Genomic DNA, 21,858 nt, shown 5'->3' with positions numbered 1-21,858 from the left:
GACAATTTCTAATGTCCGCCGTGTCTGGCTGTGACACTCTTGCCAGAATTCCTCCTGTTTATGACCCTGAAAGATAAAAACACACCAAGCTGAACAGGTGGAAGATTATTTTTTAATTGGGGGGGGGGGGTGAAATACCAGCTTGTTATCTCTAGATGATGCTTGTTAGGCTAACAATCCTCATTTCTTCCATCGTTTTACCGTGTGCGTTTGCTGCACACGACAAGGATAAAGTCCAGAACACACTTTTTTTAATCTTATTCTTCCAACAAGCTTGTTTTTTTATACAGGAACACTGCTTATGGAGCCAAAAAATGTCAACGGCGAGCTTTATGGAGATATCTGACCCATTTTGGAGGGGAGAGTGACACCCCCCTTTAAAATTGCCCAGTGCAAACTGATTTTATTTTCCTGGGCTCCAAGATCACCGCAGATGGGGACTGTTGCCAAGAAATTAAAAGACGCTTGCTCCTGGGGAGGAAAGCCATGGCAAATCTAGACAGCACACTAAAAGGCAGAGATAACACCCTGCCAACAAAAGTGCGTATAGTCAAGGCTATGGTCTTCCCAGTTGCAATGTATGGCTGTGAAAGTTGGACCATAAGAAAGGCCGAGCGCCAAAGAATTGAGGCCTTTGAACTCTGGTGCTGGAGAAGACTCCTGCGAGTCCCTTGGACTGCAAGGCGATCCAACCGGTCAGTCCTAGAGGAGATCAACCCTGACTGCTCTTTAGAAGGCCAGATCCTGAAGCTGAAACTCAAATCCTTTGGCCACCTAATGAGAAGGAAGGACTCGCTGGAGAAGAGCCTAATGCTGGGAAAGGTGGAGGGCAATAGAAGAAGGGGACGACAGAGAAGGAGGTGGCTGGATGGAGTCACCGAAGCAGGAGGCGTGAGCTTAAAGGGACTCCAGAAGATGGTAGAGGACAGGAAGGCCTGGAGGAACGTTGTCCATAGGGTTGCGATGGGTCGGACACGACTTCGCAGCTAACAACACTTGTGTATAGCATGAATAATGGTAGATAAAACTAATAAAAAACAGTCAAGTTTATGTCTTGGTCTAGTTGCAGTGGCACTGAAATAAGTAATTAAAAGGGGTCCCTGCACTTAACCGTTGCAGCATTCCGAGTCACGTAATCAAAATTTGGGTGCTTGGCAATTGTTATATATTTAGGACAGTTGCAGCCCCCTGGGACCGTATAATTGTCATTTGTGACTTTCCCAGCTGCCTTCCAACCAAAAAAATCAATGGGGGAAGCTCTGATTTGCTTAATGACATTATTCACTTAACAACCGTGGCTTAAGCATGGCAAAAAGATTGTGAAATTGGGCACAACTCGGCTGCTTTGCTTAGCAAACCGAAATGTTGGTCCCAGCTGCGTGCAGTTGTAAGTCAAGGGGTACCTGTACTCAAAAATTGTTTTATTTTTGTTAAGCCCATAACTGACCTGCTTCTTATTTGCCACTGAAGCCAGAATGAGGTTAAAAAGGAAGGCCAAATTCAAATTTAGTTCACATCCAGGTCAGAAATACATTTTGCTTTTAATAGCATTTACACCCCTTGATTGGCAGACTTTCTCCAGGAAGCTAATGCACTGAAAATTAGCCCGTTTCCCTTCTACTAGAAGATCTATAAAAAAAAAAGCATCACCTAAAAAAGAAACGTTCCTCACCAACCACCGTTAACGGCAGCAATTAGTTTTGAAGAATCAACTTGATCTGGATTTGTTTCTAGACAATCATGCAAAACCTTATTAGCTCTATTGTTTCCCCCCCCCCAAAAAAAAATTACACAATCTTGATACAGAGCTAAAATGATCTTTCTGGTTTGTGCTAACACGAACCAAAAACCCCTGGCTTTTACATTTTCTATAATTAATTGCACATTCAGCAGTCTTAAAAGATCTGTAAACAAAAATGGACATAATTGCACAGATATCCAAGAATTAAAGAGTTCGGTCACTGAAAAGCATCTAAAATACGAATTCCTTTCAAGAAGAAAGAAAACCCAAGAGATTTCTGATCAGCAGCAGGAACACGAGAATCAGTGCATATCCAACTAGGCGATGACTTGAAGTTAATTCTCGCCAACATTCCTGATTTACACATTTACAAGTAGTTCATAAACCAGCGGTCACGTGTCACTAAGCCACAGGCAATTGGTTTGAGGACACATCATGTGCTTAGAAAAACATGTAGCAGATCAGGTGGATCTAAAAGGTCTTCAGGAGCACGTCAACCATCCTTTTCCATCAGTTGGGTTCTTCTCAGTCAACAGCAATCCCTGGGCAGATGTGACCTATTCAAACTTCCACAAAATCCCATCTTCCAACACGAAACATCTCAATCCGTTGCAAGCAGTCCAGAAGATGTTACTCCAACCTAATGTGGTCATCCAGGAATATCTGAAGGTCTTGCTCTGGTTTCTGCTTTAGACACACAGCTGAACTGCTAAAGGCTGTTCTTGTGAACACCTGGGGACAGTCCAGTTGTGCTTGTCCAGTCTCTGCCATTAATACAACAACGTTCAGAAAGCTGCATCTTGTGACCGGCACGAAACGCAAGATGTATCGGTTTGGACCAAGCTTTGGAGAGCTCTCAGGACTGTATCCGGCCAATGATCGGTGATCATCTTGGGGCTGATTAAAATACTACCAAAGGCAGTTTCTCTGGACCAGCTGGCCGAATACTTGACTTCGGAAAAGCACCAACTGCAAAAGAGGACAATGTCAATGCTGGAGCTGGAGTCTTATTTAGAAATATTTAAATATTTTTTGTTCTCTCTGTTAGATGTTTAGTGCCAGCCATGGCAGTTACCCAAAAGGGTCATCAGATGGAGGCAAAGAGGCTTCTTTGCTTCCACTGATGAGTCAGGGGTCTTAGACCCCTACAGCCCCATTGGCAGAGTGTTTTATGGTTAGGGAGGGGCTCAGACCCCCCATAAATACCTCTGCTCTAAGGGGGCTGCTCTTTGTTCAGTCTCTCTTCAGTTTTGTTCTTCTTCTGTTCCAGTTATGCTATGCTAGCTTGCTTTCTTTTCTTTTGTTCTCACCGTCTCCTAGCAACTGGCCCAAAGTCACCCAGTTGGCTTTCAAGTCTAAGGCGGGACTAGAACTCACCGTCTCCTAGCAACTGGCCCAAAGTCACCCAGTTGGCTTTCAAGGCTAAGGCGGGACTAGAACTCACCGTCTCCTAGCAACTGGCCCAAAGTCACCCAGTTGGCTTTCAAGGCTAAGGCGGGACTAGAACTCACCGTCTCCTAGCAACTGGCCCAAAGTCACCCAGCTGGCTTTCAAGGCTAAGGCGGGACTAGAACTCACCGTCTCCTAGCAACTGGCCCAAAGTCACCCAGTTGGCTTTCAAGGCTAAGGCGGGACTAGAACTAGAACTCACTGTCCTGGTTTCTAAGCCAGCACCTTAACCGTTACACCAAACTGCCCGAGTATTACCGCAGCGTTCCTCTTTTCATCGGACTTGAGCGGAGGAGGGCTTTTCCCCGGCACCCAGGAGAAGACCGCATGACTACAAAGGGACATCCTGGCTTGCGAACACGTAGACACAACCTACCCTTTTGTGCTGTGTTCTTCGATGATGTGGATGATTCTGCCAGGGAGAAACAAGTGGGGGAACTGAGGGCTGGACCCTAAAGGGGAATTGTCATCCAAGCTAGTGTACAAAGGCGACTGCTGGGCCATCAAGTTCTCTTCGGCGAGGAGAGGCTGGGTCAAAGCGTCTGGATCCCTGCCGTCCAGTTCTGTCGGGAAGTTATCAGGTTTTCCTCCAAAAACTTCATACCAGCAGCCATGCAAGAGAATCTGGTACTGTTTGAGCAACAGGCAGGACAAAAGGAACAAAGAAGGGAATTGTGAAAGGGTTGGACTTTATTTGGATCAGATTGCGGCGGTCCTCGACTTAACGACGATTTGTTTAGCGACCGAAGTTACGACGGCCTTCCCATAATGACTGGCAACCAATTCTCAGTTATGACCACTGCAGAACAATTAACCAGTGGAACAACCTGCCTCCAGAAGCGGTGAATGCTGGAAGTTTTTAAGAGACTGGACAGCCATTTGTCTGGAATGGTATAGGCTTTCCTGCCCTGAGCAGGGGGTTGGACTAGATGACCTCCAAGGTCCCTTCGAACTTATTATGATTATTATATAAAACTTTTATTCATAAAACATGAAACTCAGTCAACTGAACACTCAAATTGACTGGCACTAAGGGTTGACACGGGCTGCTGCCAGCATCCTAGGTATCAACCAGGTATCTCCTTAAAATGTAAGATGTTCTGAGCAGCGCAGTTTTTTGTAGCTTAGCTGGAGTTCTTGCAGGAAGCTGCAATTTCTTGATGTATTTTGCAAAGTTTTATTATACTATTATTGTTGTTATTGTTATATTATTAAGATTATTCTACCTTTCCTTCCCGCCTCTCCCCACTTGAGAAACTAATGTAAGGAACGTGTCTCCCTTGACAGGGAGACAGTGGCAGAGAAACAAAACCTGGAGAAGACCTTGAGATGTGCGCGCCAACTGTGCCAGTTACCCATCGTCCTGTGCACCCCCACAGGGAGGGCCTTCTCAGGGTACCGCCGGTTAATGAATGCCGGCGGGTTATTTCCAGGGGAAGGGCGTTCCCTGTGGGTGCGCCTGCCCTATGGAACCAACTACCCACAGAACTTAGGACTGCCCCCGACCTTCGCTCATTTCGCCGGGACCTGAAAACTTGGCTCTTCGATCTATTTGGTCCAGACTGTGGGGTTGTTAATTTAACTGGGTTTTAGATTTACTCTTGGGGCTTGAATTTAATTTGTTTTAATTGTTTTTATTTTTTGTATTCATGGTTTTAACTGCCCTGTAAACCGCCCTGAGTCCTATGGGAATAGGGCGGTATACAAATCCAATAAAATAAATAAATAAATAAATAAATAAATAAAGTGCCACCTGTGGATTGGCTGAATTTCAAATGGACACTATGACCCTGGTGGAAGAATATTGCTGTTTTAACTATACCATTTGCGCGGGATTTTCCCCAGATCTCGCCTTGACTTCCCTACTGTCATTGCCCCCCTAATAAAAGTTTCTTTTTGAGACAATGTCTGTTTCAAGAGTTCTGCTTTTGTGGGGGGGTTAGCTCGAGGTGTCTCCTTATAGAATTTGTCACCAAGTGCGATAAGAGTAACAGCAGAAGAGGCTAAGAGCAGTAGTGGCTGCCGCTGCGGTTATTCCCCGCCCCCCCCCCCGTACATCTGGGCCACTAAAGTTGATGCCGGCATCAACTTCCCTCCGCCCTGTGCGTTCCCACAGAGAGGGCCTCCTCAGGGTGCCACCAATCAAAGAATGTCGTTTGGTGGCCCCCAGGGGGAGGGCCTTCTCTGTGGGCGCCCCGGATTTATGGAATCGGTTGCCGGTCGAGCTCCTGATGGCGCCCGACCTTCACTCCTTCCGACGCGATCTGAAGACGCATTTATTTGAACAAGCCGGCTTGGCCTGATGGGGGATGGGGTGGGTTTTTATTGTCATTTTAATATATGTATTTATTGTTATTAGCTTGGGCATATGTTTAATTTTCTTTTAATTTTTGCATTTTTTGTATTTTTATATGTCTGCCCTGTTCACCGCCCTGAGTCCTTCGGGAGAAGGGCAGTATACAAATAAAATTATTATTATTATTATTATTATTATTATTATTATTATTATTATTATTATTGTTGTTGTTGTTATTGTTATTGTTGTTATTGTTGTTATTGTTATTATTGTTATTATTGTTGTTATTATTATTATTATTATTATTATTATTTATTAAAGTCGGAAACAGCCAATTTTAATTTTTCACCCCCAAAGTCCTGTTTAGAATAATTTACCTTGGGTTTGTTACAGTTGGCAACCATCCTAATGATCCTCTTTTTCAGGTCTTCCAAATTGAGCATACTTAATCTGTTTCGGGGCCAACAGAAAGACACAAAAAAAAGATCCAAATTCAAGACAGGGCAAAATTCAGGATGCCGATTTCAACACAAAACGACATGTTGTCTCCTTACCTGGGAATGATGTCCTTTCCCACAATGACTGACACAATAAACTGCTTTGTGTAGTCCGCAAGGGATTTGCTTAAAAAGAAGAAATATCAAGGGAAACACGATTATGGTAGCTGATCTTCCACAACCAATATCGATAAAAGACAGGTGTTTATTCGTGGACAGGTGGCTTCTTGAATTGTGGCCACAGCTGAGCCCAAACACTTTCATTTCTGACACTGTTGTTAAGTGGGTTATGCCCCATTTTGTGACCTTTCTTGACACAGTGAAGGGAATCTGGCTTCCCCATCGGCTTGGCTTGTCAAAAGGTCATAAAAGGGATCACATTATCCCGGCACGCTGCAACCGTCACAAATAGGAGTCAGTTGCCAAGACTCTGATTTCTGATCACGTGATCCTGAGGATGCTACAATGGTCGTAAGTGTGAAAAAACGGTCATGTTATTTTTTGCAGTGCCGTTGTAACTTTGAACAGTCACTAAGTGAACCATTGTCAAGTCAGTCAAGGACTACCTGTACACTACCTTCTCTTCTTTTAGACAGAAAGTCTAAAAAAAAACAACCACCACCCCGTCTTTATTTTGTCCAGGTTAAGATGGGGCAGAAAGACGCTTCCTGGGAAGTAACTTGACTTCAACAAACTAGATCAGGGGTAGGCAACCTTGGCTCTTTTATGACTCGTGGACTTCAACTCCCAGAATTCCTGAACTAGCATGGGGGAACAATGGCCCCTTCATGACTTGTGGACTTCAACTCCCAGAATTCCTGAACCAGCATGGCTCCGCTTGGAAACCTCTCTTTCCCCTCAGCATGGCTGGCTCAGGAATTCTGGGAGTTGAAGTCCACGAGTCATAAAGCGGCCTAGGCCAGGGGTAGGCAACCTTGGCTCTTTTTTGACTCGTGGACTTCAACTCCCAGAATTCCTGAGCCAGCATGGCTCCGCTTGGAAACCTTTCTTTCCCCTCAACATGGCTGGCTCAGGAATTCTGGGAGTTGAAGTCCAGGAGTCATAAAAGAGCTGAGGTTGCCTACCCCTGAGCTAGATGGATGACCTTGGGAACACACACACACACACACCGGTTGAATCCCAGCTCCACCTGGCACTCTGATCTCTGCCCCAAAGGATTTAGGATCCTCCGTGAAAAAGAAGTTAACAGGATCCCAAAGGTGCTTCTTTTTCCTCACGAGGCAACTGGACTTCCTTTTTTTTCTCTTTGAAGACCTTTCGCTTCTCATGCAAGTAAGCTTCCTTCAGCTCTGATTGGATGGTGGGGGGGGGGAAACAGGAAACGAAAACAGGAAAGTCCAGTTGCCTTGTGAAAAAGTAACTTTGGGAGAACTATGACCTGGATGAGGGAGAATCTCCACAGACGAAGTCAATGGGATCAACATGAAGGCAGGAGAAGAAGCAACGGATGGAAACTAACCAAGGAGAGAAGCAACCTGGAACTAAGGAGAAACTTCCTGACAGTTAACCAGTGGAACAACCTGCCTCCAGAAGTGGTGAAAGCTCCAACACTGGAAGTTTTTAAGAAGAGACTGGACAGCCATTTGTCCGAAATGGTATGGGGTTTCCTGCCTGAGCAGGGGGTTGGACTAGAATCTCAGGGGTCCTCAACCTTGACTACTTTAAGATTTGCAGACTTCAACTCCCAGAATTCTGGCAGTTGAAGTCCACAAGTCTTAAAGTTGCCAAGGTTGAGGTCCTTGGATTAGATGACCTGCAAGGTCCCTTCCAACTTTTATTGTTGTTATTATTATTTACCATCGCACAGCCAGCCAGATGTTCAGACTGGATTTGGCATTTTTGTCTACCTATCGAGTCCTTAGCAAGAACCTGGGATAGGCAGATGTGGATGTTTGATGGTATTACAGATCTCGTCGCAGGATGGAAGCAGTTCTCAGTAAGGCCGCCTTTCGCAATTGACTAATGGCGAATTTGTCAATGCCAATGGTATGATGATGATGATGATGATTAACAACATACCTCAATAAACCTCCAGGTGGAGAAAAAGCGTAACACCTCAGGTTGGGAAAAGAGTTTCTGAGCATGATGGACAAGATGGAGGCAACGCCCCCTCCCAAGCTGTGGCCAGTGACCACCAATTTGTATTCCTGGGGAAGAGAGAACAAGCAAGGAGAAAGGCAGAAATCCCCATAAGCCAACACACAGACAGGTGGAGAGCCAAATGCCACAACTTACGGGTGCGATGCTGAGTGCCTGGTTCAAAATCCCATCCTTTATCAGTCTCCTATAAATGTAATTGGCAGCCTGGGTGATCCCCTGTAAGGGAAAACCGTCAGAGGTTAGCAGCCCTTGTTAAGGCCTCGCTTGCAAGTACAGATAGTCCTCAAATTACAACCAGAATTTCAGTCGCTAAACAAGGGCGACTTTACAACCTTTTTCGTTGCGGTTCTTAAGTGAATCGCCATTGGTAAGCGTTCAATCCGGCTTCTCCCACTGATTTTGCTTGTCAGAATTATGGCTTGTGAATTCCAACGGTCACTAAACAAATGTTTTTAAGTTACTACCTGTAGTGAAGTAACTAGCTTCCTCAACTTAAATCCAGTGGTGGGATTCAGCCGGTTCGCACCAGTTCGGCAGAACCACTAGCTAATTTTTGGCTACCCAGGCCCACAACGGACTTCCGGAAGCTGCATCCACACAGAGAACCGGTTCTTCACCTATTTGAATCCCATCACTGCTTACATCCCCATCCCACAACTTACTAGTAGTACAGCCTACTAGTTCATTCAGGAAGACATTACTCCATGTCCTGCTACTATCTGAGTGGCACTGAGGGTATTACACAGTCCTCAACTTACAATCGCTTGTTTAGTGACCAGACTTGCAACAATTCACACCTTGCTTCCCAGTCATAATAAGTCAATTGACTACCTGTAGGCCCAATACAATATGCCCGTTTCAAGGATGGCAACCGGCCGCTGAAACTATCTCACGAGGTTCCTCTCTCCGTGTAACCTTATGGACTAGCGACATTTAATTTTCTCCAGAGGAGCACCGTAGCATGCCACGGTTGGACAAATCATAACTGACCGAGTTTTATCAACCCCTGCCCGCCCCGGGCTCAGGGTTTTGCCCATATTAATATTCTGTGTTATTTATCTTTATCTCATAAAGATTACCAGTGAGCTTAAGTTTTTTAACTGAGGCCAGGAACGTGAGATAGAAGTTAACTCAAAACCGCAGGCAACTAGCTAAACGGCCCTTTGGTGATTCTCAAGCCAATAACAATTCCAAAAATATTTGCCCACCTTATGGACAAGGCCATTCTCCAGGACATCTTCAAGAGTTAAACTTTCGCAATCTGCTGAAAGGTCTGTGAGGACATCCTAAATGCAAAAATAAAACTTAATTATTATTTTTTTAAAAAAAATACATAACAGGTCACAAATTTTCTCTGCCTGTCAGACAGACGCAAGATTATTGTTGCAAGCGATATGAGCGGCATATTCCTTACTGGCTTGGTTCCCAAAGCAAATTTGGATCCAATCCCTTTCTGGCTTCTGAGTATATTACGAGCCAAACTTGAAAAGATTCGATAAGCAAAATCTTAACTCAAAAGTCATAATTATCACGAGCTAGGCGCAGAAAGTTTACCTCGCACGATAAAGTTCCTCTGACGGCTACCACGATAGCTTCTTTTTGATGATCCAAGGCCACGAAGAAAGGTATCTCGAAAATCTGAAAGCACAAGCAGCGGAGGATTAAAAAGAAGAGTTCTTTTAAGGCCGGGCTCTTTCCATAATCCATTCAGCACTGAAGGTTATCCGCTGACAACGGCTAACCCTATCTAGGCAGGGTGATAAGTCTGCTGGTGGAAGGGAATGTTTGTAGCTCAGAGTTGAACTGTGAGGTCCTTGTTGCTCGCTCTCGGCTTGGCTGATTTCTTGGAGACGTTTCATGATCCAACCAGAGAACATCATCAGTGCTAAAAAGGAGTGAGGAGGAGAAAGAAAAAGGAGGACTGTGGGGTCCTCCGTGCTCTCTGCGCTTGGCTGTTCTCTTGCAGACATTTCATGATCCAATTCGGTAATATCATCAGTGCTAAAAGGGGTTGGGATTCATAGGGAAGAGAAAGAGAAAGAAAGAAGGATTACGGGGTCCTCCCTGCTCTCTGCGCTTGGTTGTTCTCTTGCAGACATTTCATGACCCAACTAGGTAACATCATCAGGGCTAGAAGGGAATTAAGATTTGCTTTCATTTTTTATACTAGGTTTAATTAATTCGCTTTAACTAACTGCTGGGCTCGCAACTAGCAGGCCAATGTGACTCAGAGGCTTGCTAGAGAGGGCTGTTCTGTACCAGCCTGCTACCGGCCCTGCAGAAAAGGCAGGGACAACCCCTTTACAAATGGCAAGAGGCTGGAATAACGCCTGCCAAATTTATAGCTACAAAAACAAACAAGACACGAACCAAGAAACAGGAGCTTTAAGAAACACGAACTATCCGAGCGGTTGCCTTCAGCAAACCAGCCCTCCCCACACATTCCCCTTATATAGAGTTCAGGGCGTGGCTTCTCTCTGCCTCCTTCCGAGAAGCCCCATTGCCTTCCTCTGTTTACTCCTAATTGACTGCCTCCTGCGTCGGGTGTCCCTGAACAGGGCCAGCTGTGGGTCATCTTCATCCACGCTGTCAGGCTCACACAGCTGGGTCTCCGTGGTGACCAAGTGGGAGGGGCCTGGCTGAGGGCTATCATCAGCAAGATCTTCAACACCCCCCTCCTCCTCTGAGTCGTCCGACCCAACTGCCGAACCCACAGGCTGACCCTGAATCACAACAAGGGCTTCGAACGACTTACTTTATTGTGAAAGCTGATGTGTATGAAATCTCGGTTTTGCAGTCCCGTAATTTGCAGGATGGACCCAAAATGCATGTTAAGGTAATCGCGGCCGATAATCTCCGTCTGCGCTGCGCTGTTTCTGCAGCTAAGAAACCGAGAAAGAAAAGAGATCGAAAAGAGTTTAGAATTGCTAAGATTTTTGATTATGGTTGAAATGTACTTGTCAGGATTCAATTAGTCTGTGTGTATGTTTGTTCTTTTGTTTTGTGCACATTTTTTTTACTTGCTTAGCTTAGTTTTGCTCTTGTTCCCTTCTCTTTTTTTTAACTTTGTATTTTAACTTGGGAAATAAAACAAAAACAAGTGTTTTTTTTAAAAAAGAGAAGAGTTACATCTCTTCATGTCGCAATTTTAGAATACACATTCCATTACGAACTAGAAAAGCTGTACAAATTCAGTGCAATTGGACGTATTCAAGCCAAGTAGCCTTATAACGATGGAAGCATATTAAATACGCTAAATTATAACAGTAAGTCAAGGATTACTTAGGCAGCAGCTGATTTCAGCTGATTTTACGTTATGCCAACGTTCTGTTCTAATATTGTCTAAATAATAGAGGACCCAGATTGTTGGGGGCAATAAGCTGACTTTGTAATAATGCCGCTTGGGGTGTATGCGAAAGCCCTAATAAGCAGGCATATACATAGAATGAAGGCTACTGCTAAGCACATTGGTTTGTGCTTAAATTGTAAGCCGCCCTGAGTCTTCGGAAAAGGGCGGGATATAAATGGGATTAAAATAAAAATAAAAAAAATATAATGAATTATTCTGATATTTTTCTCTTGATCTTTTCTGCCTTCCCCCCCCCCCCGATGTCTGGTTTTATATTAGATTTGTTGCATTTTCTAAGATACTATCTATATACTATAGTTTTTTATTGACCTAGAACAGGGGTAGGCAACCTCGGCTCTTTTATGACTCATGGACTTCAACTCCCAGAATTCCTGAGCCAGCCACGCTGAGGGAAAAGGGAGAGGTTTCCAAGCTGAGCCATGCTGGCTCAGGAATTCTGGGAGTTGAAGTCCATGAGTCATAAAAGAGCCGAGGTTGGCTACCCCTGACCTAGAATCTATGCTAACAACATGCAATTGTATAATAATCCTATAATCATTCCTTATAATATGGTAATATGGTATTGGTAATGTCTATAACTGTTTCTATGGAGATTCTCACCCAGGCCATGGTTGTCCCAGAGATGCTTTTTCAAAAGGCAACCAGACTTTGTTTTTCCTTGAAGACATTTCGCTTCTCATCCAAGAAGCTTCAATCAGAACTGAAGAAGCTTCTTGGAGGAGAAGCGAAAAGTCTTCAAGAAAAAACAAAGTCTGGTTGCCTTTAGAAAAAGCACCTTCGGAATTATAACAGTGTGGTGGGGGCCCTTTGTGCTAAGCAGCACAGCAGGCTAATTCCAAGGTTTTTAAGCTAGAGAAAAAGTTAGCTTTAAGGCAGCAACTTGATATTAAATTTCTGAATGCATTGCTATTTCTAAACGTTAAAATAAAAACCTGAAATGTTAGAAAGCACAATTTAAAGTTAAGGATTCTGTGATGCAGAAATTTCTTTTTCACCCGCTTAATCTTCCCAGTTTTGCAGTTCTTCCGCCAGCCGTTCCTCCACGTCTCACACCCACAGTGTGTAAAATTGGCACAGATTTCTGCTTTTGAAAAAGCCGACCTACCAGAAGCCTCTCAGTTTACAGAGGCCTGTGAAAGGATTCATCAGGAGGTAGTAGGGCCAGCCGTACGCGGCGGCTGCAAACTTCATATAATGAGCCGCGTTCTCCAATTCAGCCTCCAAATCGTCGGCCTGCAAAAGAGACGATTTTGCAGCCTTTACGTGGATTCATTCATTCATTCAGCAAACACGGCAGTCGTTAAGCGAGTGTCACGGTCCTTAAGTGAACCCTTGGTCTGCTAGGGCGGGGTTTTGCCGAAAACTGGAAGTTTAAGTGCTGCTTTTCGGAAACACCATCACAAAATGAAGTCACGTGACTACGGGATGCGGACAGTGGCCGTAAATGGGGCTGTGTTGCTGAGTACCCCAACTTTGGTCCCCCCAACTTGTGAGACAGGCAGCAAGCAAATTTAATAAGTAATAAAATGAAATAATAAAATAAATAATAAATAACGTATTAAAATAAAATAAAATAAGAAAAGAATGTATTAAAATAACAAAATAACAAAATATTAAAATAACAAAACAATATATTCAAATAAAATATTGAAAATAAAATAATGAAAATAAAATTAACAAACTAATATATTAAAATAAAATAATGAAATAAAAATGAAAAAAATATTAAAATAGCAAAATATATTAAAAATGAAATGAAATAAAATGAAATAAAATTATTAAAAATAAAAAATAATGAACAAAATAAAAAAATAAATTAATTAAAAATAACAAAATTAATTAAAAATAAATAATGAATAAAATAATGAAATAAAATATTAAAAATCAAATAAAATGAAATGAAATAAAATAATGAAATAAAATAACAAAATAATATATTAAAAATCAAATTAAATGAAATAAAATAATGAAATAAAATAAAATATAAAATAATAAAAAAAAACGTTGGAACTTCAAACCTGGGTCCTAAGTAGCCCCAAAGGAGGTCTGTTATAATTTCAAATGGCCACTAAGTCACTAGAGGATTATCTGGGCTTGTCATGCGCCCGAAACAGGCAGGGTGTGCAGGCACAAAATGGCACCAACGCAGACCTGCTTGAACGGATGCAAGAGACTTACTGCAGGAGGCAACGGAGGCTGAGTTAAAACTTCATCCGGGTCTTTTGAATGTTCGACCTTATCCTGCTCCTGGTGAAGCAGAGTCAGGCCTGCGGCTATGTCGCTCGGCACTAAATCGGTGTCCTGCAGAAAGAGAGAGAGAGAGAGAGAGAAGTACAAATCCTTCTGGATTTATCTGGAAGACCAGAGAATCAGGCTGAAAAAGTCAGGGTGGGTGCATAATTATGGCTCCCTATTCAAAATACTCAGAGCTGAACAATCTCTGTCTTTGTCCCTTGCCTTGTTCTGCTTATTTTTAGGGTTTGATCTCTTTTTTCCTGCTACACAAGTTAAAAAAATCATTTTGCTACTTCTCCACTGCTCTACTATAAGTCACTGCGGGCAATTTAACAACTATAAACATGGTAAAAGATGTTTCACGACGAGGTCCGGATCGTAGCATTAACAAAAAAGTGTAAAAAAAAAAAAAGAAATCATGATGGGATTTCCAGAACTCATATATCTGTTAACATACGTTCAATCGGGAGAAAGCTGCCTAAAATCGTTCAAAAATTTGGACACCAGCAATGGGAACGAAAACAAACATTTTTACACCAACAGTGTAAAGTTAGCTGGATCCTAAGTTTTCTCTACTTATGACTACAATGGGTTCCCATTGCTAAACAAGCTGGTTGTTAATTGAGTCACATGTTGTTAAGCAAATCACTGCAGTTGTCAAGTGAATCATTTGGTCGTTAAGCGAATCCACTTCCCCCCATTGGCTGGCTGGGAATGCCGATCACGTGAAGCCAGGGTAAATATCTGCCCAAATTATGACCAGTGACCGTTGTAAGCGTGAAGTAACTTTTACCAGTGGTGCTGTCAGTTCAAACGGTCACTAAACGAATGGTCGTAAGTCGAGGACTGCGATGGAGTTCATTCTGCCCTCCCAGAGTTTCAGAGAGAGCATAAAGACAAAACGACAATCAAGGCCTAACGTCTTACTGAGAAGTAGGAACGGAAAAGTTCAGCGATGCTCGTAAAAGCCACGCGGTGATCGTCATTGTGCACAATGCAACAACACAACAACCGGATTCTTTTTTCCCAGACCCGGGTGGCCCTCTTCTTGATGTTGAAGAACAGCTGCTCGGACTGGCTGCTCTCCAGATTGCGACTGGCGTGGTCGGCCAGGTAGACTGACTTCCTTCCAAGAGGGTCAAAGAAAATGAAAACAGCCACCACGGTGAAGACGATGATCACCCAGCTGATAGGAAGAACGGAGGAGAAATTCCATAAAAAAACAAGGGAGACATCATTGCCTGCCACGCCTGTAGCTCTTCAAGCTTCCCCCGGACTTTGCTGCCAAAAACAAGATGGCACCTAAAGTAGCAACTCAAGGTCCACCACTCTACGGGGGATGTCTAAGGGATACATCTAGTGTAATGAGGACTAGGGGTGACGTGATAGCAGTCTTCTAATATTTGAGAGGCGGCCACAAAGACGAGGAGGTCAATCTAATTTCCAAAGCATCAGAAGGGGGGACAAGAAACAATGGATGGAAACCCATCAAGGAGAGAAGCAACCAAAACTAAGGAGAAATTTCCTGACAGAACAATTAATGGAAGAGTTTGCCTCCAGAGGTTGTGGGTGCTCCATCACTGGAGGTTTTTAAGAAGAGACTGGACAACCATTTGTCTGAAATGCTATTGAGCAGGGCTCTTCAAACCTGGCCCTTTTGTGACTTGTGGACGTCAACTCCCAGAATTCCTCAGCCAGCATAGCTGGCTGAGGAATTCTGGTAGTTGACGTCCACAAGTCACAAAAGGGCCAAGTTTGAAGACCCCCCGCTACCGAGTTTCCTGCCTGAGCAGGGGGTTGGACTAGAAGACCTCCAAGGCCCCTTCCAGCTCTGTTATTCTGTTCAGTGCTCCAATATTTAAGGGGCTGCCCCAAGGAAGAGGGGGTCAACCTTTTCCCCAAAGCACCCGAAGGCAGGACAAGAAGCAACGGATGGAAACTAATCAAGGAGAGAAGCAACCTAGAACTAAGGAGGAATTTCCTGACAGTTAGAACAATTAATCGGTGGAACAACTGAAAAAGAAAAGAACTAGGGGCGACGTGATAGCAGTATTCCAGTATTTGGAAAATATCCAGTTGCATCCCAAACAGCTGAATATCCCTATTTAGAACGCCATATATCCAGCCCTACTCTCTAGCAACAGAAGGCAGAACAGCCTCACCTGACAATAACAGTCCCCAAAATGGCATCGATCATAGCTCTTTCGCAGTTTGCTCGGTTGTTGGCTATCCACACAGTTCCAACAACAGCCCAGACCAGCTCTGGGACATAGAGAGCCAGACGGACATACAGAAGCTTGGGAAGTGATTTCCTTGGTCCGGGGTTGGAAATGGTTCCTGGAAAACAGAGTCACTCGGCTTACAGGCTAGAAAAACGACAGCAATGGCTGGTTTTATTTTGGACTGTTTGTTTGTTTCACATTTGTAAAAGATTAAAACATTATTTTAAACCAGGGGTAGGCAACCTTGGCTCTTTTATGACTTGTGGACTTCAACTCCCAGAATTCCTGAGCCAGCACGGCTCAGCTTGGAAACCTCTCCCTTTCCCCTCAGCATGGCTGGCTCAGGAATGCTGGGAGTTGAAGTCCACAAGTCATAAAGCAGCCTAGGCCAGGGAAGTAACCTTGGCTCTTTTATGACTTGTGGACTTCAACTCCCAGAATTCCTGAGCCAGCATGGCTCAGCTTGGAAACCTCTCCCTTTCCCCTCAGCATGGCTGGCTCAGGAATTCTGGGAGTTGAAGTCCACAAGTCATAAAGCGGCCTAGGCCAGGGAAGTAACCTTGGCTCTTTTATGACTCGTAGACTTCAACTCCCAGAATTCCTGAGCCAGCATGGGGGAACTATGGCCCCCTCATGACTCGTGGACTTCCAACTCCCAGAATTCCTGAGCCGGCATGGCTCAGCTTGGAAACCTCTCCCTTTCCCCTCAGCGTGGCTGGCTCAAGAATTCTGGGAATTGAAGTCCACAAAAGAGCCACGGTTGCCTACCCCTGATTTTAAACATTTCAGGACAGAAAGAGGTTCCCTTCCTATAGATTTATTGATGATGTGCCATCTACAAGTAGTCCTTGATTTACAACAACTTGTTTAGTGACTGTTCAAAGTTACAACGGCACTGGAAAAAGCGGCTTATGACCCTTGCAGCATCCCCACAGTCACGCAATCAAAATTCGGACACTTGGCAATTTGCTCCTATTTATGATGGTCGCAGCGTCTCGGGGTCACATGATCCCCTTTTGCAGCCTTCTGACAAGCAAACTCAAGAGGGAAGGCAGATTTATTTAACAACCCTGTTTACTAACTGAATAAGTGCAGTTATTCACTTAACACCTGTGGCAAGAACATTCGTAAAACGGGGCAAAACTCACTTAGCAATAGAAAGTTCGGGCTCATAACTTGAGGACTGCCTGTAGTTGGTGTAGATATCTTAGCTACCACATAGTAAAATATTTTCCTAGAAAAGAATGTAGGCAAAGAAATTCCTAGATTGTACTTATGTGCTACAAAATTTTAACACAGGTGTGTATGTGTGTCTGCCTGTTTACAATTATAATTACCACCTGGACAGACAGATCTCCGTCCTAAGCAGCTTCTTGGTATGACTTTCGTATGGCTGATGCTCAACCCCAACACTACAGTGGATTTTCTCGATCCATAAGCTAACGTGGAAGGCAAATTACCTTGCATGCTGGTGTACGTAACAGATGACAAAGCAGCTATGATGAACGCCAAGAGGATAAGGAGGATGAGAAGGTAGTTATTCAGCAGACCACTTCCGGTGCAATTAAATTGTCCTTTGTGTATAGAATACAAAACCAAAATTCCGATCCACCTGAAAAAAGAAAGAAGAATGGATGGATGGATGGAAGGAAGGAAGGATCACCCAGAACATTCTCAGCAGAAGTATATTCAGAAGATGGAGCTACTTTCCACTAAACGTCGAATCACAAAGGGTTTCACAAAATCGTAATGAGTTCTACAAGCCTCCTTTGCACAATGACTCCTACAAGCCTCTTTCGTTGAGGTCTCCACTCTAAGCAGCCACAATGAAATGAGGTCCATCCTGAAAGCGACTGAGCCAAGTCAACCTCCTTGATATTGTTACGCAATGACTCTTGGCCAAGTTTGAAGATTGCAACTCAAGCTTCCCAAATTCTGGAGGCCTACCACTCATACAGTGGTGACACTGTAAGAGCCTTATGGGTTGTGGCTGAAATTCTCTCCCTTTTGTCTTTACTAGGGGAATGTTTAAAGTGGGTATGAAAGAGAGGGTAGAAAAGGCCAACATTCAACCACAATTTAGGTGCCCATCACAGGATGGATGATCACTTTCCAAACTGGAGTCGCAAACATCCACGGGAGCTGAGCTGCTCCAGTCTACAGCCTACCTCCGAGAACAGGCATCTTACCAGATCACTCTGATGAACAATTCAAAGGCTCCAGGAAAGACAAAATCATCACTGCCAATGACCCAACGCCGGCCAAAGAACACCAATCCAGGCATAGTGGAAATTGAGCTGCAATTCTTCTACCGCTGTAGGAGAACAAGGAGATGCAACACCAGGTTAGGCCTTTCTTGCCTGTCTCTCCAAGGAAAAACAAAAAACTTTGAACCTATTTGCTTAAAAATATTTTTATGTATTTGTCTTAGTGGGCTTTACAGAAGAAATTGAGAAAGAACGCAAAAGGCAATCGCAGCTAGAAAAGGAAATACATTGTTATCTTGGTGCTCAGTGGCCTTGAAACTCATCAAATTTGGTACCCAGTGCATTTTGACCTGAACGTTTTGTCCCGGAACTCATTGGTACTCAACGCGCAAGCTAGAACTTGTCGGTGTCGGCTGCCTTGTGACTCACTACATTATTCCTCATGGGAAAATTTTATTTGGTAGTCACCACGCCTCCAGGAACCAATTAACAATGAGTACTGAGGTACCACTGTGTAGGAAAAAAAAGGCAAAAAAAAAAATACAGCTACCCAAGTTAACAGAAAACTAGATTTACCTGTAGAGGCTAGGATTAGAATCAGAGTTGGAAGAGACTTCAAAGTCATCCTAGTCCAACCCTCTAGAACTTTGCTAGAACCGTCGAGAACTTCTCCTTCAAGTGATGAAGGATATCTACTATTGTTCTAGACCAGGGGTAGGCAACCTCGGCTCTTTTATGACTCATGGACTTCAACTCCCAGAATTCCTGAGTCAGCTGACTCAGGAATTCTGGGAGTTGAAGTCCATGAGTCATAAAAGAGCGGAGGTTGCCTACCCCTGTTCTAGACAGATCATCTCATTGCTTAACAGCTGTCACAGTTAGCCTGACCCTTTTGACATGTTTGGGCTTCCTCAACCTCCTTCCTACTCTTCAAGCCCAGATGTCCTTCCCAGCTTCTTGAGCACACCATGAGCATCGACCATTCAGATTGCCATCTCCTGCTTTCAGCTTGATGGGTTGCACCTTCCAAAGAAGCTTTGCTGAAGTCGTAGGCTTTTAAGAGCCCTCTCCTGTTTTTCATGGACACCACATACGTTCTCAAGAACCTTTTTGGTGGCACCACAAAAAACTGAATATGTATCAACTGTTGGACAGTCGGAGGAGATGGGTGCAAGAGAGGACAGCTTCATGCCTTCTACATGTTTTGGACAAAACCCATATAGGTCTTTATCACCACCTCCTAAGATGATCCAAGGCTGATAGGAGCAAAGTCAGGTAAACACTGAGCTAGCTTACCGTTGGACCATAAAAAAGGCTGAGCGCCAAAGAATTGAGGCCTTTGAACTACGGTGCTGGAGAAGACTCCTGCGAGTCCCTTGGACTGCAAGGCGATCAAACCGGTCAGTCCTAGAGGAGATCAACCCTGACTGCTTTTTAGAAGGCCAGATCCTGAAGCTAAAACTCAAATACTTTGGCCACCTAATGAGAAGGAAGGACTCACTGGAGAAGAGCCTCATGCTGGGAAAGGTGGAGGGCAAGAGAAGAAGGGGACGACGGAGAATGAGGTGGCTGGATGGAGTTACTGAAGCAGGAGGCGTGAGCTTAAATGGACTCCAGAAGATGGTAGATGACAGGAAAGCCTGGAGGAACGTTGTCCATGGGGTCGCGATGGGTCAGACACGACTTCGCAACTAACAACAACAAGCTTACCTGCTACTAATCTATGAAGCACGCCTGACCGTCACGCATGCTGTGGCACTGTCCCCATGATGCCCACTCATACTCAGTGAAGTTGGCCAGAAGCGCATCTGGGTCAGGGGTTTAAGGCTGTTTTAAATCAGCCTCTTTGGACAAACTTCTGCTTTCCCCCCCCACCACCACTTTTTTTCCTGCGGGGCAATTCGTCCTTTCAAGAACAAGCCTGCCCAGTCCTGTCCCTCTTCTTCAACATGGGGACGCTCCCAGAAGCCGCCCACCCCCACCTCCAAGCTTTTCCCCCAGCTTTGCAAGCTTCCCCTTCCCGCCCCCCAAAGACCCATCTCCTCCACCTCCTTCCACGCCCCCACGCCCGACCCCCGCCTGTACCCCTGGCCAATCTCTCCCCCTGGCAGCCCATCCAGGAAGGTCCTCTCCCCGGTCGGAGACTTTGCAAAAAAAACAAAAAACAAGGACCCTCCCCTTTCCCTATTTCCAGCTTGCAACCCACCTGCCCGGCTTTGCACCCTCTGCGCTTCGCGCTTTCGCTGCAAAAAGCCTCGCGCCGCCCTGGAGTCAGGAGGCCGTGACGTCACTCCAGGATCCCCGGGCCGACTGTTTTTTTTTTTTTTTGCTTTGCTGTTTTGGTGGCCATTTCCGGAGTGGCGCATGCGTAGAGCTCTCCTTTTGACCTATCGGCGCCCTGGCGGAGCGGGGGGGGGGGTTGGGAGGAAGGAGCATGCGCAGACCCGGAGGAGGAAAAGCAGGCGGGAGCCCTTGGCGCCAAAGAGGTATTCACTCAAGGGGAGTTTCAGGCACGCTACACTTTCGGTTTCGTTCGGCTGCTTGGGGACGCGAGGCCGGCAGCGTTGCTCGGGGTGGCGACTCCCCCGCGAGGCACGCAAGCTGGGCGGCCTCTTTTTCCACAGGGGGTTGGACTACTATATAAATGTAATGAAATAAATAAATAAATAAATGCTACAGTCCCCATCAGATGCGGGGAAAGGGCTTGCTGAGTGGCTCGTCTGTTTAAGGGGCGAGGTGGAATTGCATGGAGAACCCTGAATTGTAGGGGGAGTAGCGCTTGCTTTCATCCTCTTGGGGGAACAGAAGGATGCTCTTTAAACAGGCATCCCAAACTTGTGCATGATTTTTTTTTTGGTCTTCCCTCCGCTTTAACAGAACGTCCCCAGTGGAGTATAAGGCATTTTACAATTTTTAACTCTAATTTTTAATTTATTTTTAATTTTTAATATTTATTGTACAAAGGCCTTTAATTTTAATTTTATCTTAATTTCTGTATTTATTGTATATTGTTGCTGTTAGCCGCCCTGAGTCCTTTTGGGAGATAGGGCTGGATATAAGCCCCATTAATAAATAAATAAATAAATTGGAATTAAAATTAAGGGGGTGTTTTGCAAGCTTGGGGATTTTAAGGGGGGGTGGACTAACTCCCAGACACACCCCCCCCCACTGAAAGAGTTAAGTCTACACTTAACCTTGCAAAAAAAAAATTTTGGGGGGGGGGAAGTAGGGCATAAGGATTTCCTGGCCCAAACTCCCCATTGAGTGCAGTGTTCCCATGATTTGGCCAAATATTTTTATTTGTGTGGGTTTATCCAAGCCAAGGAGCAACTCAAGTTTTTCTTAACTGTCTGGATAAATGTGACTTGAATATAGCTCTTCAGATGGGGAAGCGATTAGTTTAGAGCAGGGGCAGGCAACCTTGTCTCTTTTATGACTCGTGGACTTCAACTCCCAGAATTCTTGAGCCAGCATAGCTCATAGTTTCCCCCACTTCGTGTGTAGGAAGGCATAAACCAGCCTTCAATTCTTAAAAAGAGCTGGATTTACACAGGCGCTGAACCAAATCAACTCTATCTGGGCTTAGCAGTTTATGAAAATATATTTGTTTACCGTGAAGGCAGAACTAAAAAGCTACCAGAACAATTAAACTACAATATCATAGGTAGTCCTCAACAGTTCATTTAGTGACTGCTCAAAGTTACAACGGCAATGAAAAAA

General features: G+C 44.5%; 1 protein-coding gene across 3 annotated transcripts; it reads right to left on the bottom strand.

The window, feature by feature from the left end:
• Positions 1–102: 102 nt before the first annotated feature.
• DAGLB (diacylglycerol lipase beta) lies at positions 103–20,494 on the bottom strand. Of its 3 annotated transcripts, XM_083372787.1 has the most exons (16): positions 20,345–20,494; positions 18,121–18,245; positions 17,392–17,543; positions 15,872–16,046; positions 14,637–14,895; positions 13,653–13,775; positions 12,580–12,707; positions 10,860–10,986; positions 9,659–9,742; positions 9,313–9,390; positions 8,240–8,320; positions 8,024–8,151; positions 6,041–6,109; positions 5,864–5,936; positions 3,567–3,820; positions 103–2,710 (listed from the first exon to the last, which is right to left on the bottom strand). In XM_083372787.1, exons 2-16 carry the CDS (start codon positions 18,213–18,215, stop codon positions 2,527–2,529), a joined length of 2,010 nt encoding a protein of 669 aa, XP_083228913.1. In that variant the 5' UTR covers positions 18,216–18,245; positions 20,345–20,494; the 3' UTR covers positions 103–2,526. The 3 variants fall into 3 exon arrangements, with proteins under 3 accessions (XP_083228913.1, XP_083228914.1, XP_083228915.1); XM_083372788.1 differs by lacking the exons at positions 17,392–17,543; positions 18,121–18,245; positions 20,345–20,494 and adding an exon at positions 17,080–17,151; XM_083372789.1 differs by lacking the exon at positions 103–2,710 and having other exon boundaries at positions 3,597–3,820; positions 8,024–8,308.
• Positions 20,495–21,858: the final 1,364 nt, after the last annotated feature.

Source organism: Vipera ursinii (genome assembly GCF_947247035.1).
Source record: "Vipera ursinii genome assembly, chromosome: 13".
In the NCBI taxonomy this organism is placed as follows: domain Eukaryota; kingdom Metazoa; phylum Chordata; class Lepidosauria; order Squamata; family Viperidae; genus Vipera; species Vipera ursinii.
The sequence above is the reverse complement of the archived record's forward strand: the minus strand, read 5'-3'. Positions and strand labels throughout refer to the sequence as shown.

Excerpts from the sequence above, each read along its gene's own strand:
- DAGLB (XM_083372787.1), bottom strand. The coding sequence starts at position 18,215 with ATGCCTGGATTGGTGTTCTTTGGCCGGCGTTGGGTCATTGGCAGTGAT. Across the intron at positions 13,776-14,636 it reads TTTTCCGTTCCTACTTCTCA|GACACCGATTTAGTGCCGAG; the intron begins GTAAGACGTTAG and ends CTCTTTCTGCAG. Across the intron at positions 12,708-13,652 it reads AGCCTCCGTTGCCTCCTGCA|GCCGACGATTTGGAGGCTGA; the intron begins GTAAGTCTCTTG and ends TCTCTTTTGCAG.